The following is a 17585-nucleotide window of genomic DNA, read 5'->3' on the forward strand; positions in this document are numbered from 1 at the left end:
AGACAGTACACTGTGGGAACCTACCTGACCACAGTGACTGATGTTAAGAAAGTCCTGACTGAGTGCTCATAGCCTGGCCATTGAAACAGGCAGATATAAGAAAACATGGCTGCCAAAAGAGGAGCATTTGTGCCAACAGTGTGGAGGAACTGCTGTAGAGACAGAGCAGCACTCCCTCACACAGTGCCCAAAATGTAAACTTATCAGGGAACAAATTTTTACCAAAATCCAGTAATAGAATCCACATTTTATTAAATCAGATAACAAAAAGCTAAAAATTATACAGGGGGAAATGAAAGTTGTGTTCTCGCAGGAGTTTATCTCTGCCTGCCACCACATGAGGGAATCAGAATGACCCGCTGATCTACATCATCAGGCCTGGTTTAAGTTACCCTCATCTTATTTATTTATTATATGTATATATTATTGTCTTCTTTCTGTATGTATATTTGTTAACATTCGTCATTTGTACAATGGTTTGGCAATACTGTATTTTGTTATAGTCATGTCAATAAAGCAAATTGAATTTGAATTTGAGAGAGAGAGAGAGAGAGAGAGAGAGAGAGAGAGAGAGAGAGAGAGAGAGAGAGAGAGAGAGAGAGAGAGAGAGAGAGAGAGAGAGAGAAAGGAACAAAGAGGGAAATGGATAGAAAGAGCAGTCTAATTCTTCCACTAGGTTTTTTCTTAGCATTTCCATCAACAAGCCACTGCTGTTTCTTGTTTTCCTGCCATCTGGGTTGAAAGAGGTGTGACCGGTCTCTTTGGAATGGCCTTGCCCCCTCCCCTCCCCCCCTCTAAACTAATTAATTGAAAAGGGCTCTTGGAGAACATGCAAATTTAATGGCGCTCCACTGTAGAGGGATTTGGGAATTGTTTGGCAAATTACCTGCTTGTTAGCACGAGGTCATGGAGGGAGTTGCTGCTCAGCGCACAGCCGCTGGAAGAGCAATTGACCTTGTCTTTCTGTTAGCGAGGTGTAATTGATAATCAGGCGATTAGGAAAACAGCAGCGTTTGGAGACAAATCATGCAACCAGAGTCAAATGAGAAATACCGAACGATGGAGAGCAAATAGATTAACTGATACATCTTCATATTGTTCCGATCAAAAAAAAAAAGTTAATCTCTCTCTCTGCAAGGGTCATAGTGGGGCAGAGTCAGGGTATGTCTCTACTGAGTCAACAGAGATGGACACCAACACTCGGTCATATCTGCTATTTGTCTTTGGAGGGACAGTCATCTCAAAGCACACACCAATCGTTCTGCACCAAATGCAGCTGTTCAGCCACCCCCTCTCCCTTGAGTATATGGTTAATTTAAAATGAAATGTTTTTCTTTTTTGTAATCTCCGTTCTCTTTTTTTTTTTTATCTGGGATTTACACAGAGCTCATGGTCACAGCAGGTGGGAGATGAGACTGTGTGCTGATGGGTAACAGATGTGATCAAATACAGCCAAATCAGGGCAGTATTGATCAGACCGATGGTGTGTGTCGATATGTGCATGTGTGTGTGTGTGTCTTGGGAAATAATAGAGGTATAGGCCCTGGGGGTCACAGTGCAACAGGAGGGGGATGAATCATCTGTTGAGTTGAACAGGAATACGTTTGCCTCTCCAGACGGAGCCATGATTTACTAGTGAGAAAAATTTGTCACATTTTTGTTTAAGAAAGGTTAAATTCATAGATGAAAGATCTATGGTCTATGTGATTAAATGTGATTAATGAAAAGTGGATTTATATGGGTGGATTGTGTCAGATTTGCAGCCCTAGTATATTTGAAAGGGTAAAAAAGGTTGGGATTTATGTGCTTTAGCACCCATGGCCACTTCCACTCATACTTCCTCAGCTACACCGCAAAGATGCAATTTACCTCAGATTAATATTTCATGGTCTGTGGTGGGATGTCTTCAGTGAACCCGTGACACTGCCATGGGACAAAAATCAAATGTGTTTGACTTCTATAGAGCTTTAATGATGAAGGAAGCTCATTAACCAGTGATTTTATGTTAAATCAGAATGAATTATTGACTCAACCAACAGAGGATCGATTGGGTGGAGGATGGCTGCCTAATACCAGGAGAAATTGGGTACTGGTTTAGATAAATCATCTGTCAACCTGACCCAGTGAACTGTGACCTTTGACATCCTGCTGAGATGATGACCACCCGACATCCTTCCTGTCTGTCATCAACATGGATGATTAGGTAGCTATCTCCTGAGGGGTTAATGTTTAAAAAAAAAAAAAAAAAGAATAAAATTTCATTTCATTTCATGGTTCTCTGATCCAAAGCCTCATCAAAAAGGAGGGCAATTGAGAGTAGAGAAAGAAGCTGTACTTTTGTTTTCCAGCCCCTTGAACAGTGATCACTGTGTCCTAGTCATCTTTTTTATTACCACTTCTCTACTTGGAGTCTAGACGATTGCACTTGTGGCAGAGCCCTCCCAAGAAAACAAGAGTCATAGAAAGCCCTCACAGATAGTGGTGGGAAGACTGACTCTCCAAAACAAACTTCGGTTCTTTCGGACCATCCAAGAAAATAGCAAGTTGATTTCAAATCAATTCATTTCTTCTTCTTTCAGCTTGTCTGTGAATGTTCTCATTTATCCAGGTCATGGTTATCCAAAAGGAGTTGAATCAAGTGCAACTGGACTTGGTATACATCCGTGAAGACATTTCGCCTCTCATCCAAGAGGCTTCCACAGTTCGTGCCTTTCTGACTAGACCAAGCTAGTCTGACTGGCTTTCAGCTTGTTCCCTGTTTTTCAGGGGTGGCCACAGCAGATTTTATAGTTTCCTTCGGTACCACGTGAGGGCACAGCACCAATGGTGGCTGTTGTTAACCCGGGCCTCAACCGATCCGGTATGGTCTTGTCATCCGCGTACTAATTTGGCAAGTTTTCATTAATTTTTTCAAATTTTGATTCATTTAAAAAAAAAAGAAAGATTATTTCATGGCCCTGACAAATGACAAAGATGGCAGTTGAGAACCCAACAGTCCCAGTATTTAAAAAGTGATTAAAAAAAACTCTCACACCAGCAAAACTAAGTTAAAGCAAGACATCGATAGAGTCTGTATGGGAGAGAGCTTTGCAATTCCATGTCTCATTCTCTCCTTGTCTCTGTGGATGCTATTTAATATGTCACAAGCTAATGAGGCTAATTCAGGGCATCTGGTCTGCACCCCGCTCCTCCTCAGTGACAAACCAAGCACCACATGTCGCAACTTAACTTAACGATGTCTTGAGTGTTCTATTTAGTGATTTGCTTTGTCAGCAACCAGCCATATTATCTGGTATAATCAGTGACTGAACCGCATACCCTCGGTTCATTCATTCACTGATAAGCAGCACTCACCTGGAAATGCTGAATACTTAGAGCACTTGGCAATAAATAACTTTGATAAATTTGTGAAATTTTCAGTGATTTTCCTGGAGAACAGTCAGCTTGTTGAAAAGGCGGACCTGATTAAGGTTCTTTCTTTCTCGTTCTCAAATCTCTTGAAAATGTATGGCATCTTGCGCTCCAGAGTCTCCCACTTCGGATTCATGGTGGGGTCTGCTGTACCTGAATCTATCAGCTGAAAGTTCAACACATTCTCATAGAACGGGAATGCTGGTTTGAATGGGGAGTCAAAGAGGCCACCTATGTGACGAGGGAACAACCATCTATGAACCGGGCGGGGGGGGGGGGGGCTAAGAGTACATCTGTCACCATTTTACAATGCTGTGATTGCAAACATTATCAAATCCTCTGTGAATAGTACACATGGCCATTAAAATTCTATTTAACGGTCACACCTATTTGTATATGAAAATGATCATTGGTTTTGGTCATTGTTTATAAGGGTGGGGGTACCTGCGGTCAGTTTAGACTGAAGAGGTCACTTAGATGAGTGATGAAACGTTTCTCTCAATAAACATTTGTGTCCAGATGAACTGTCAACTTTCTTTGATTTTCTTACCTGGATTATTGAGCATGCATAAAGAGTCTTTAGTCTTAATGGGCAGCCTTTCGTTCCTAGTCTGCTTACTAGCTTCAAACTTAGCCTAACTTAGCAGTTAGCTCTATTGCTTTTGCAGTCAAAGCAGAGTTGTTAAAACGATGGTTTGTGGTGACTGTTCCGCAGTTACAGACAGGTCGTCTCTACTAGAGACATGTGCCCGTTAGTTAGAGCAGCTTCTTTCAGCTAGGATTACGTTAGATGTGACTGGCACATGAGACAGCCTTAGCCCCGGAACTGACAGCAGACCCACTATTGTTAGCACTAGCTCAGTCTCGTCAGCAGATGCGGTGGAGTTTGTCTTTGTTTGGCAGGATGGGAAGGCTCGCAAGAGCAAGCCACCAGTTGTGTGGCCTGGTCTGCAGTTACCTCTCCTGGCTGCAAACCGGTTTTCGCCCCTCACTAGCCCTGTTGGTAGTCCTAACAGCAAGCGTACCTCTCCTGCTCCTGTCAACAGAGTAAAGCAATGCACGCTAGTCAAAGGAGATTCCATTACCCACAATATCAGATTAGCATCGCCAGCCTTGATTCACTGTTTACCCAGGGCCAGAGTCTCCAACATAGAGGATAATCGTAGGATGCTGGCATCACAGAGGGAGAAACAGGGAACCCAGGCACACAGCACCACTACTTTCAGCAACATTGTTATTCATGGGGGCATCCGGGTAGCGTAGCGGTCTATTCCCTTGCCTACCAACGTAGGGACCGCCGGTTTGAATTCCTGTGTTACCTCTGGCTTGGTTGGGCGTCCCCACAGACACAATTGGCCATGTCTGCGGGTGGGAAACCAGATGTGGGTATGTGTCCTGGTTGCTGCATTTGCGCCTCCTCTGGTCGGTTGGGGAGGGGACTGGGGCAATAGCATGATTCTCCCACACACTACATCCCCCTGGCAAAACTCCTCCCTGTCAGGTGAAAAGAAGTGGCTGGAGACTCCACATGCATAGGAGGAAGCATGTGGTAGTCTGCAGCCCTCCCTGGATCGGCAGAGGGGGTGGTATAACATGTTGTTAAAAAAAGTGGTTGGTAAAAGCCTTGGCTACCTCTGTCTGTCACATGTTGTGCTTTCTAGATAGCCAAATGAATATCTAACAATGGCTGGACTGGCCATAGGGAGCACCAGCAGAAATCCTGGTTGGCCGGTCGATCTGTGGGCCACTTGTAAACAAGAAGCTAGAAACAGGAATTGATTTATTTTTATTGGTTGCATAGTCAGATAATTGAAACAGTATTCATTGACTACTTTTTACTGGATGATCCAGCAAAAAAGGAGGCCTTCTGATTGGGTGGACCCGAGTACCAAAAGTGGTAGTAGTAGTGAGTGGTGTTGAGGAGGAGCATGTGGGCTGGTGCATAATCAAAGGCCGACGATGCATCTCTCTCGCTCTTGATTTTGTATGATAGACTGCTCTAGAAAAAAAAATATGCTGATGATAGGTCAGATTTTTTTGAGTGGCAGTGCATTTCACAAATGCCAGATTGTGAGCAGCCCCTCTTCTTTCACTGTGTACAACCCGCGCATTGCACCAAGGAACAGAAGCCTGCTTTCCACTAGCTAGCTGCTTTTAATGTAGGTTAAATCGTGGCAAAACAAAGCAGTTTGCTCAAGTTTGTCACAAGTTTATCTCAAGTTCAGTCATCATTCTCAACCCAGACACCTACTCCTGCACCAGTTTCTCCTCAAGTGCCAAGTAGTAACGACACATATGTGGCTACTAATTCAGCCCTTTCCCCGTCAGCATCTTTACTGTTGAAAGACTCTTTTCAACTGTCAGTTGGATAAAAACTGGTATCAGAGCATCCATTGTGACAGACTGAATTCTTTGTCCCTGCTCTCCTCTGAAAAAGAACTGACTGAATTGTTGGACTATAATGAAATAATTTCAGTTTTCAACACCAAACCCCTTCGTCTCCTGCAGTAATCAAAAGTAAGCTAATTTGCAATTTTGGACTGGAGTACCCTATTGATTTACATATTTATATGTATATGTATATGTATATACTGGACTGTCTGACCCCAACTTGTAAATATAGCCACAAAAGTGCACACATACACACACAGGTGCACTATCCGCCCACCCACGCACCTCGTCCTGGGGGGTAATTTACAGCCACACAGCAAATGAAATCTTCCAGAGGCCCACATCAAAGCACTCCATTACACTCCTCCTAGTGATCTGTAACCGAGAACATTCTCACAGTATCGGCCATAAAACTCCTCGCCAGCGCCACATTAATGTGACTGCGGGCTGGTTCCAGCCTTGTGAAGGACGCAGTGTGTCTGTGCCTTTAATTTAAATGGTCGTGGAGACTTCTTGAGGCCTTCGTATCGTTCGGGCCAGGGTTGCTAGACAAGGGCAGGAGGTATTTGATGTCCATGCCGTGAAGCACCCATTAGCTACAAGTGTCAAGCCCAGGACACATGTCATCTCTGTTACAGTGCCACCACGAGTCATCAAAACTCATATTGATAGTCATGATCTAGAAGAACTATTAGTCATTAATGTTATTTAATGGTAAATTTTGCTGCCTAAAGTTTTTTTTTTTTACTCAGATGAATCTGTTTTTATGAATACATGGATTAAATGTCCACTTAAAAGCAACTATACTGGGCATCCGGGTGGAGTGGCGGTCTATTCCATTGTCTACCAACACGGGGATCGGCGGTTCGAATCCCTGTTACCTCTGGCTTGGTCGGGCGTCCCTATAGACACGATCAGCCGTGTCTGCGGGAGAGAAGCCGGATGTGGGTATGTGTCCTAGTCACTGCACTAGCGGCTCCTCTGGTCAGTAGGGGCACCTGTTCGGGGGCGGGGGAGACTGGGGGAATAACACGATCCTCCCACGTGCTACGTCCCCTTGGTGAAACTCCTCACTGTCAGGTGAAAAGAAGCTGCTGGTGACTCCACATATATCGGAGGAGGCATGTGGTAGTCTGCAGCCCCCCTCCCCCCCGGGAACGGCAAAGGGGGTGGAGCAGCGACCGGGACGGCTCGGAAGAGTGGGGTAACTGGCCAAGTACAGTTGGGCAGAAAAAAGGGGGGGGGGGGAATCTAAAAAAAAAGCAACTACACTGACAATTCAATGTTCGATAACATGAGGTGGTGCCCCCTGTCTGTAATGCAGGGCGAGTCTCCCCCAGAATCAAGTTGTTGAACTTCGGGATGTGAGACAGGCAGGGTGCACTGGTAGAGATGGGAGCGGTGAACTGGGACAAGGTTTGGTGTAGTGTGTGTGTGTGTAGCACTCTTTAGCCAGCTGGAGTTTGACTGGTTGACTTTGATAAGGTCAGCCGCAGGGGCCCCTATTGTCACAGCCGGGGCTACCTGCCAACCTCGCTGTCATCTGCATTGGCAAACTGCTGCTCCACGGTCCGCAAGCACAAACGTGCACGCAGGGACACGCGTACATAGACATACCCGGCCGCACACAGCACTCCAAAGTTCACGCACACTCGAGTGAAAATGTGTTTGCTGGCAGACAGAGAAGCCAGCAAATCCGTTTGGCTGAGTGCTTATTGTCTAAATAGCGGCTCTTCTTCGGCAAAAATTCCCAGTCTGAAGCCCCGTCTGTCAGTCTCCCCATAAAAGTCTCTGTATGATAGTCTATCTTGTCCCTCCAGGAATTCACAGAGGGCTTTTTGCGATTAGGCCTGCCAATATGCTCGATTTAGTTGCAGCATTTTTGGAAAAACTTGGGAGCACATTGCAACGTCTTTTGTGTCTGTAGCCAAACAAAAAAGGGGTAAAAGATGTGATCTCCAACTATATTAGAGGGAAACTGCAAAAATAAGCCTATTATAATTCCTTCCTCTTATAAGTGCACGGCGGTTCATTTAGCAAAACACCATAGGACGGTGAAATAATCAATTCTGGGAGGGTCTCGATCAATCGATCTGTCTCGGCATGTCAGCGCCATGCTGCAGTGGCTTTGTGTATGCAGGCTTATTGAAACCCGTCCCTTCCCCTGTATGCCTCTTCAACAGCAGCCACTAATTGCATTTTGACTGATTATTGTCATAAGGCTTTTAATTACCAAGCAAGTGAATGAAGGCAAGAGAGGCGGGGGAGGGGTGGGCAAGAACACGATGGAGGGCGAGACAAGACAGATGAAAGCATACAAAATGGGGCTAGAAGTTGGAGAGAGAGAGAGAGAGAGAGAGAGAGAGAGAGAGAGAGAGAGAGAGAGAGAGAGAGAGAGAGAGAGAGAGAGAGAGAGAGAGAGAGAGAGAGGGAACGACAAAGGCGTTTAATCCCAGGTCATATGTCATATTCTCTGTGCAGCCGTCCGGCCTCAACGACTCTGCGGAGGGCCCCAGCACATACACACCTGACAGACTGACAGACTGACAGACAGACGGCTAAATCACCCGTTTGCAGTCCCTTACCAGCTTTTTACTCGTCCAGTGTCTGTTTCAACAGAGACAGACGCACAGTAAAGCCCGCTGAGAGCTTTTTCAGATGAACAGAGAAGCATAGGAGCATCCTTTATTGACTTCCTTCTCTCCAATGACACAGTTCAGACTGGAGTAAAAAAAAAAAAAAACAACTTTATCTAAGGGCTTAGCTCAGAAGACCTTAATTCCTGTGTCTGAGTTTGTGTGTGTGTGTGTGTGTGTGTGTGTGTGTGTGTGTGTGTGTGTTTGTCTGACTTCCTCTCCCAGTGGGATGGGTGGTGTTTCTGGTCAAACACATGGACTTCTCTAACAGAAGACTTCCAAGCCCCATGAACATAATTCTCTTCATTTTACAAACAGACACACACACACACACACACACACACACACACACACACACACACACACACACACACACACACGTATGGAGAGGCACAAGGTGTTTCAGCGTATAGCAGTTACAGTGAGCTGAGATGTTTTTTGGTGTTGCAGGACCTCTCGTCTGCAATGTCTTGTCTCCCTCTACTCTCCATGTTCTTCAGTAAATCACGACATGATTCTTTTCACTCACATGCACACAGACACTCAAATACAAACACACCCACACACACACACACACACCTTGACATACAAGGATGAGAACTCACTCGCTACCTCTATCTGTCTCTGTCTTTTCTTCTCAAGCACACACACACACACATGCAGACTTACAGGAAGTTAACGCAGCCAGTGCCGGGTGGAGGGGCAATCCAAATAAAGCTGAAGCTGGTTGAGGGCTGGTGGCTGACATGGGATGCCACCACACTGCACACAAACTGGGTCCCACTGAACTGCCGCTCTGGCATCACACCTGGGTGGAGAGGGGGAGAGAGAGAGAGAGAGAGAGAGAGAGAGAGAGAGAGAGAGAGAGAGAGAGAGAGAGAGAGAGAGAGAGAGAGAGAGAGAGAGAGAGAGAGAGAGAGTTATCTGGTGTTTCCATATAAAGCAAATAAATAGACAGACCGGCAGACAGACAGGCTGATAGACAGACATAAACAGGCAGACAGACAGACAGGCTGACAGCCAGACAGACAGGCAGACAAACAGGCAGGCTGATAGACAGACAGACAGACAGACAGACAGACAGACAGACAGACAGGCTGACAGGCAGACAGGCTGACAGCCAGACAGACAGGCAGACAAACAGGCAGGCTGATAGACAGACAGACAGACAGACAGACAGACAGGCTGACAGGCAGACAGGCTGACAGCCAGACAGACAGCCAGACAGACCGACTGGCAGACAGACAGACAGACAGACAGGCAGGCAGACAGACAACATAGTAAAACGGCAGCAGATCCAGGGTGGCAGTCCAGAAATGAGATATGTCAACAGATTCCTCAAATAATGTGTTCAGTAATGATGAGCCATGGCGCCATAGTTAAACTGGTATGGTAAATGGGTTTAAGAAGCAGGTGAAACTCGGTAACATAAGTGGTCAGGACAGGGAGCATGAGGCAAAGAGACATGATAGATGAAATGAGGGGAAGCGCTACTTTGTTTATGTTGAATCGAGGAAGAACTCTTTGGAGTCAAGGTTCTCACATGAAGAGGCGAGGAGGGAATTCTGTTATTTGGACTATTTGTCAACACGTGTAGGCGTATGTATCCCTTCCATCGGAGGCTTTTTAACCTCAAAGTGTACCTAGGACCGTTTCTGGGACTGTCTCTCATTCGTTGGCTGCAGACTAATAAGTGTATTCTCTTGTTGGTCTGCTGACAGAAACACACACCATGCCAGGCCCTGCTCTCTGGAACACTCCTCCTCCTCTCATCCTCTTTTCTTTCATTTGTCTCTTTTCTCCTCCCAATTATTCTAAACCCCGTTCTATGCTCCTTCTTCCTCTCCTTCTCAAAAAACTTCCATTTACTTCCCCTCCCGTCTCCCTCCCTCCTTCCATTAGTTCTCCTTGCTGACCTCTTGCTCGTGTCCCCCTCCCTCTCGGCACTGACAGCGCGTTAACGGTGCTCTTATTAACGAGGGCCAGTGTCCGGCTATGATCCCCCTGCTGCAATTACATCATGTCGCACAATCTCGCCATCATTCCCCGGTCTTGAAGTGCCACGGAGGGCAAGGTTAGGACGCCCTCGCCCTTAGAGCCACTCTGTTATTAATTGGATAAACTCAAAAGCGTTCGTGAAGAGCACGGCCGTCGCGGTCGGTACCCGCCACTCTGCCTGGCAACAGAACCGTGGCATGGGCCGCGCAAAGGGTACGAACACACAGGGCCTCGCGCCTGGCCTATAATCCTGCAGATTATATATACATACACTCACTGGCCACTTTATTAGGTACACCTTGCTAGTACTGGGTTGGACCCCCTTTTGCCTTCAGAACTGCCTTAATCCTTCGTGGCATAGATTCAACAAGGTACTGGAAACATTCCTCAGAGAGTTTGGTCCATATTGACATGATAGCATCACGCAGTTGCTGCAGATTTGTCGGCTGCACATCCATGATGCGAATCTCCCGCTCCACCACATCCCAAAGGTGCTCTATTGGATTGAGATCTGGTGACTGTGGAGGCCATTTGAGTACAGTGAACTCATTGTCATGTTCAAGAAACCAGTCTGAGATGATTCGAGCTTTATGACATGGCGCATTATCCTGCTGGAAGTAGCCATCAGAAGATGGGAACACTGTGGTCATAAAGGGATGGACATGGTCAGCAACAATACTCAGGTAGGCTGTGGCGTTGACACGATGCTCAATTGGTACTAAGGGGCCCAAAGTGTGCCAAGAAAATATCCCCCAGACCATTACACCACCACCACCAGCCTGAACCGTTGATACAAGGCAGGATGGATCCATGCTTTCATGTTGTTGACGCCAAATTCTGACCCTACCATCCGAATGTCGCAGCAGAAATCGAGACTCATCAGACCAGGCAACGTTTTTCCAATCTTCTATTGTCCAATTTTGGTGAGCCTGTGCGAATTGTAGCCTCAGTTTCCTGTTCTTAGCTGACAGGAGTGGCACCCGGTGTGGTCTTCTGCTGCTGTAGCCCATCTGCCTCAAGGTTTGACGTGTTGTGCGTTCAGAGATGCTCTTCTGCATACCTCGGTTGTAATGAGTGGTTATTTGAGTTACTGTTGCCTTTCTGTCAGCTCGAACCAGTCTGGCCATTCTCCTCTGACCTCTGGCATCAACAAGGCATTTTCGCCCACAGAACTGCCGCTCACTGGATATTTTCTCTTTTTCGGACCATTCTCTGTAAACCCTAGAGATGGTTGTGCGTGAAAATCCCAGTAGATCAGCAGTTTCTGAAATGCTCAGACCAGCCCGTCTGGCACCAACAACCATGCCACGTTCAAAGTCACTTAAATCACCTTTTTTCCCCATTCTGATGCTCGGTTTGAACTGCAGCAGATCGTCTTGACCATGTCTACATGCCTAAATGCATTGAGTTGCTGCCATGTGATTGGCTGATTAAAAATTTGCGTTAACGAGCAGTTGGACAGGTGTGCCTAATAAAGTGGCCGGTGAGTGTATATATATATATATATATATATATATATACATCCATTATCCATGCCGCTTATCCCAACCGGGGTTGTGGGGATGCTGGAGCCTTTCCCAGCAGTCACTGGGTGGGCGGGAGGTGGGAAGACACCCTGGAAAGGCTGCCAGTCCATCACAGGGCCCATACACACACACACACACACACACACATTCATACCTAGGGACAATTTAGTATGGCTGATTCACCTGACCTACATGTCTTTGGACTGTGGGAGGAAATCGGAGCACCCGGAAGAAACCCACACAGACACGGGGAGAACATGCAAACTCCACACAGAGCACAACCTGGGACGACCCCCAAGGCTGGACAACAACGGGTTCAAACCCAAGACCTTCTTGCTGTGAGGCGACTACTCTAACCACTGCACCACTGTGCTGCCTATATATATATATATATATATATATATATATATATATATGCTCTAACCACTGCACCACTGTGCTGCCTATATATATATATATATATATATAATTGTTTTGTGACTCTTCTTGACCCAACATGCTTCAAAAATGAAATTCCCGTGTATCACCTCCATTATACATAGTCAAGATCACATGAAAAGATCTAACAAATGATTCAGGTTGTGTCCATTTTCAATATTGTGTTGTCCCATAGTGCACTGTGAGGAAGACGGAGAAGGGGAAACAATGCTGGCTGCACAAAAGCATGACCGATTTCGTAAACACGAGTCGGGGGCTGAGAGAAGGAAACATTTTCAAAAGGAGGAAGAAATCCGCTGTGAAGATCGCTGGATGAATTCGTCAGCCCTTCCAGAGACGTGGCAGCGGAGCAGGTGTGTAAAGCCAGCGGGTGCATGTGACTGTGACCGTAGGGTATGTGTAGTGACTGGTCCAAAAAAATGATCTAAAACCTGAACGAAACGTAGGCAAAAGACCCGAAATATTGAATTGTGACATACTGCCATACTTCAACATGCCAATATAAAGCGGCAGCTGAGCTGACTTGATGCAAAGCCAATAGATTTACAGCTGATGATTTTTCCTTTGAAAGATTACAATAGCAAAAAGTCCTAGCTGAGACCATGTGCATGATGACGCTGTATTATTCTGCTTGTTAAAAATGTATTGCACCGAGAGATTACACGTGCCGTAGAACTAGAATAGCAGTGTGTGACCGTGATTCATGTGCATGTCAATGAGCAGCACCCCCACCCCCACCCCGGGACAGCCCTGCCTGGCAATACTACTTTTTCACAGACCATATGGCGTTTATTTCCTTTAGAAGACTTGAGTAAGCTTTAACGGAAACCTAATTTTATGTCGTGAAGAATCTTAGGGCATCTGCTGCAATACATGGAAATATTTGTCTTTATCAATGAGCCAGATACGAGTATGACGCTGCCCCAACTGAGTGCCTGTGCTCTGTGTCGCAGCGGACAGTTGGAACGTTCCTCTCGGGCACCGCGAGAGCACCACGACCAGAGACGGCGGGAAACGGGTCAGAGGAAATGACGTGTCGGCTGATTGGGTCAAATATCATCTAGCTAGACTTCAAACCACAGGTGAGATGTGGACATATAAAACAAGCATATTTGGCATCATTACCAGTATTGTACAACAGCTGCCGGTATTTCTGACTGAAGCGTCGTTGCACGTGTTCCTCAGTTTCTAACGTTAAGCGGTTCAGACAAGTACTCGACTCAGCTGTGTGGCCGTCAGCCGCTGCTGAGACTTAATTCATGATGTAAACAGTATTTAGATATTATAATTGTGATAACTGTCTTAACTGGGGTTCATGCTTCTTGACCACCCTATAGGGTTTTGGGTTCACCAACCATAGTAAAAAAAAATCTGTGGGAAACTGTTGTATTGAAGTGATAAGATCCATAATTACGGCATTAAAATATTTCACATACATAACCACGCAGAACAAAAAATAGGTAGCTTTATTAGTCCCTTATCCAGTGCATACAGCATATTGTGCTTGGGGAGAAAGTTTGGCGTACTACTTTTACACTGCGGTGATGGCACCTGTGGCGAAGAGTCACCAAGACTTGATTAAGAGAAAAGGCACATTAACATGCAGATGTACAGAATCACAGGAACTCGGCCATATATGTAGAAACATGTGTAGACACATAAATATGCACACAAACACACACATTCAAAAGCACCCACACACATTCTCTCACTCACACACAAACAATGTGAGGGAAGTGAGAATCTAAAAGTCTTTCTTGATGGTGAAACATGCAGTTTACATTAACCATGCAATTTGTAGTCCACACAGTGTTGACCAGCCGGGGCGTCAATGTTTCCCTTGGCTCTAAAGCCAACAGGCATCAGGAGCGGCAAAAATGTCGCCAAAGTAGGCATCTCTCCATTGACTGCCGATATAATCTAACTGACTTCATCATTACAATATTTTTGGTGTCTGTTCAGCCTCTAACTTTTATTTTATTTTTTTGACCCCCCCCCCTTTTTTTTTCTCCCCAGTGGTATTTGGCCAATTACCCTACTCTTCCGAGCCGTCCCGGTCACTGCTCCACCCCCTCTGCCGATCCGGGGAGGGCTGCAGACTACCACGTCTCCTCCGATACATGTGGAGTTGCCAGCTGCTTCTTTTCACCTGACAGTGAGGAGTTTCACCAGGGGGACGTAGCACGTGGGAGAATCACACTATTCCCCCCAATTCCCCCTCCCCCCCCGAACAGGAGCCCCAACTGACCGGAAGAGGCGCTAGTGCAGCGGCCAGGACACATACCACAGACACGGCCAATTGTGTCTGCAGGACGCCCGACCAAGCCGGAGGTAACACGGGGATTTGATCCGTCAATCTCTGTGTTGGGAGACAACAGAATAGACCGCTATGCTACATGGATGCCCCTCAGCATCTAAAATAAGATAAATAATCATGGTTTGTCATAAAAAGCAAACAGCTAAAACACTTGCGTCCAAATGCCAAAATTCAGTTTGAACCCTGTAGTTGCCCCCATGCCCCCATATGTGTAGGGACACACAATCTGATATTGCCATGTTGGTGTTGTTCCCACGACATCATAATTAATGTTGCTCCAGGACCATCATTGCAATTGACCAATCGCATTGCTGTGATGTTGTGGCTAGACCAGAAAAATACCAAAGCTAACCTAACATAACCTCAACCTAACCCTAACCTTACACTTACTTTACCCTAACTTTAACCGATAGCTAACCTTAACCTAACTGATAGCTAGCCCACGCTAACCCACAACGTAATCCTACAACTGTCCCCCCCGAGTCATAAAGGCAAGGCAGCACAACAATCTAATTGGTCAGTTGCAATGACGGTCCTGGAGCAACATTATTTATGATGTCATAGGAACATCAACAGCATGGCGATATCAGATACACCATGTCGGGACACAGTTGGGCAATTCATTTTGGGTGGGGGGCCAGCAGGGGTAATGTGTCCTGCCATTGTAAATGGGCATTCATACAGGGTGTACAGCTCTGAGTGGATCTGGGGAAACAGCATGAGAAGAGAAACCTCCATGTGTATCATAAGATGCATATGGAAGAGTATGACCTCCCCATCTGTTGTAGGAGTCATGCATGCCATGGTGGGGCCACAAGAGAACAGAGTAGCATGAATTAGGATGAAAAGTGGAGAAGATAGACGTATCCAGAGCCCCATCTTTACTAAATTGGCCGGTGCTCCATTCACCTGAATAATCATTCTTTCTCCTAGGGTTTGGCACCGACAGAACCCAGTTCATATATTGCAAAAATAGACTGGATCGAAATGCATTTCGGTTAATGATTCCCAAGTTTTCGTCCTTATTCTTTTCACGATGGTTATCACGTGACATGATGTGACTGCGTTGGGGATTTAGAGACGTCACATGGACAACTTTGAAACTGCAAGCAGGGCTGCAAGTGTGTGTTTAGTGCACAACAGAGAGTGGTGATTTCGAGTGCTATTTAATACATGGGAAAAACATGTTTAACTTATTGCGTCTCTGACATGGCTCCGATTGTTTTGGCTTGGAGACAGCACCGCAGGAGACAGAGAGAAAGGAGAGACTTTTTCAAACACATGCAGGTTTATATACAATGCCAGATGAAAACACTGTGTGAACAGATCACCTGCCAAGTCACATTATACCCATTTCGCTGGAGGAAATCAATAAAGCTGTGGAACCACAAACCAGAAGTTGTCATGCGATCCCAGCAATAACGAATCGCCTGGCCACATTTTAACTATTTGCCTCCAGGTTCTGTTCAGAAAATAATGGTGTCTTGGGTACTATTTGCAGTTTTCTACTTTTTATACCATAAAACAAAAATTAGAAAACAAAAAAGGAGCATAACAGTCAATCAATCAATCACTCAACCAACCAATCAATCAATCAATCAATCAATCAATTTCATTAAATATGTTAAAGAAAACCTGTGAGCAATAAAAACAAATAAACAAACAAACAAAATCATCAGCAACATATAAAGAACTCAAATAATAACCGATCATGTTCAAAATGGGTAAGAAGTAGAGAACTTTTCTAGTCCTTATACTATTCATGCATTGATGATAAAAAAAAAGAAAGAAAGTTCAATTTACAGCCATCACAGTGTCCACGATATCTCAGTCGGCTCCAAAAAAAACAAAAAAAAACAAAAAACTGGTCACTGGTCCGTCTCATAAGAGGTCACTTATAGATGAGGGATGAAACGCTTCTCTCAATCAACATTGTGTCCAACTGATTCAACTTTCAGTGCTGCTTGATATTTTGTTTCTGAAGAATCTTTTCAGTTCAGATAAAGTATCACGTTTTCAGTGCATCACTGCAGTTATTCCACAAACCAACTCTTTTGGTTGTAACACAGTGATGTCCTTACTGGTGGTGTTTGGAATACCCAGGTTCCTCTCACATTGTGTTCACTTTCTCTCAGTTGGAACAACTCTTGGATACTAATAGGTAATTGCTGATTTATTACTCTGTACATAATTTGAATACTTTTAAAATCGACCTATCTTTAAATTTTCATGCTTTTAGTTTGATAACAAGTGGATGTATTGATGCTCTGTAAGTGGTTTTATTTACAAATCATGTAACTCTTTTTTGGAGATGGAAAATTGGCTCTGTGTTTGTTTTGTTTGTGTTCCCCAACACTTCCACACAGCAGGTAATGTATGGGAGAATGAAGGAACAGTACAGTGTACATAGGGAAGCTTGATTTAGTAGACCTTTGACTTTTTTCAGTATTGCAATTGATTTGGATATTTTAGCTTTAATATAATTCATGTGCGGCTTCCAACTGAATTTATAGTCTATTAATACGCCGAGAAATTTAATTTCAGATACTAATTACTAATTTCGATTTTTACGTCATTTATCGTGAGTTACTTGTCTGAGATCGATTACCAAAGATTATAAATTTTATTTTGCTCAAATTCAGTGTTTCTATTTCCTTTGTAATTTCGTCTACAAATTCTATCGGTGCAAATGAGGTTGTCCTGTTTGCTCTAAAACCATATTGCTGTCCATTCAGTACATTATGTTTCGTGATAAAATCATCTAGTCTTGACTAAAATATTTTTCCAGTATTTTAGAGAACTGTGGAAGCAGGGAAACAGGTCTGTAGTTTGAGAGTACATGTTTGTCTTCAGCTTTGTATATTGGTA

At 44.9% G+C, this 17585-nt stretch overlaps 1 protein-coding gene across 1 annotated transcript in view; it reads right to left on the reverse strand.

Moving 5' to 3' along the window:
• The window catches only part of reln (reelin), a 194731-nt gene that overhangs the window by 109866 nt on the left and 67280 nt on the right, over positions 1–17585 (reverse strand). Inside the window, exon 3 of the mRNA XM_056281407.1 lies at positions 9108–9246. Within this exon, the coding sequence (XP_056137382.1) occupies positions 9108–9246 (139 nt within the window). The remainder of the gene's footprint in view (positions 1–9107; positions 9247–17585) is intronic.

Source organism: Lampris incognitus, chromosome 6 (genome assembly GCF_029633865.1).
Source record: "Lampris incognitus isolate fLamInc1 chromosome 6, fLamInc1.hap2, whole genome shotgun sequence".
Classification (NCBI taxonomy): domain Eukaryota; kingdom Metazoa; phylum Chordata; class Actinopteri; order Lampriformes; family Lampridae; genus Lampris; species Lampris incognitus.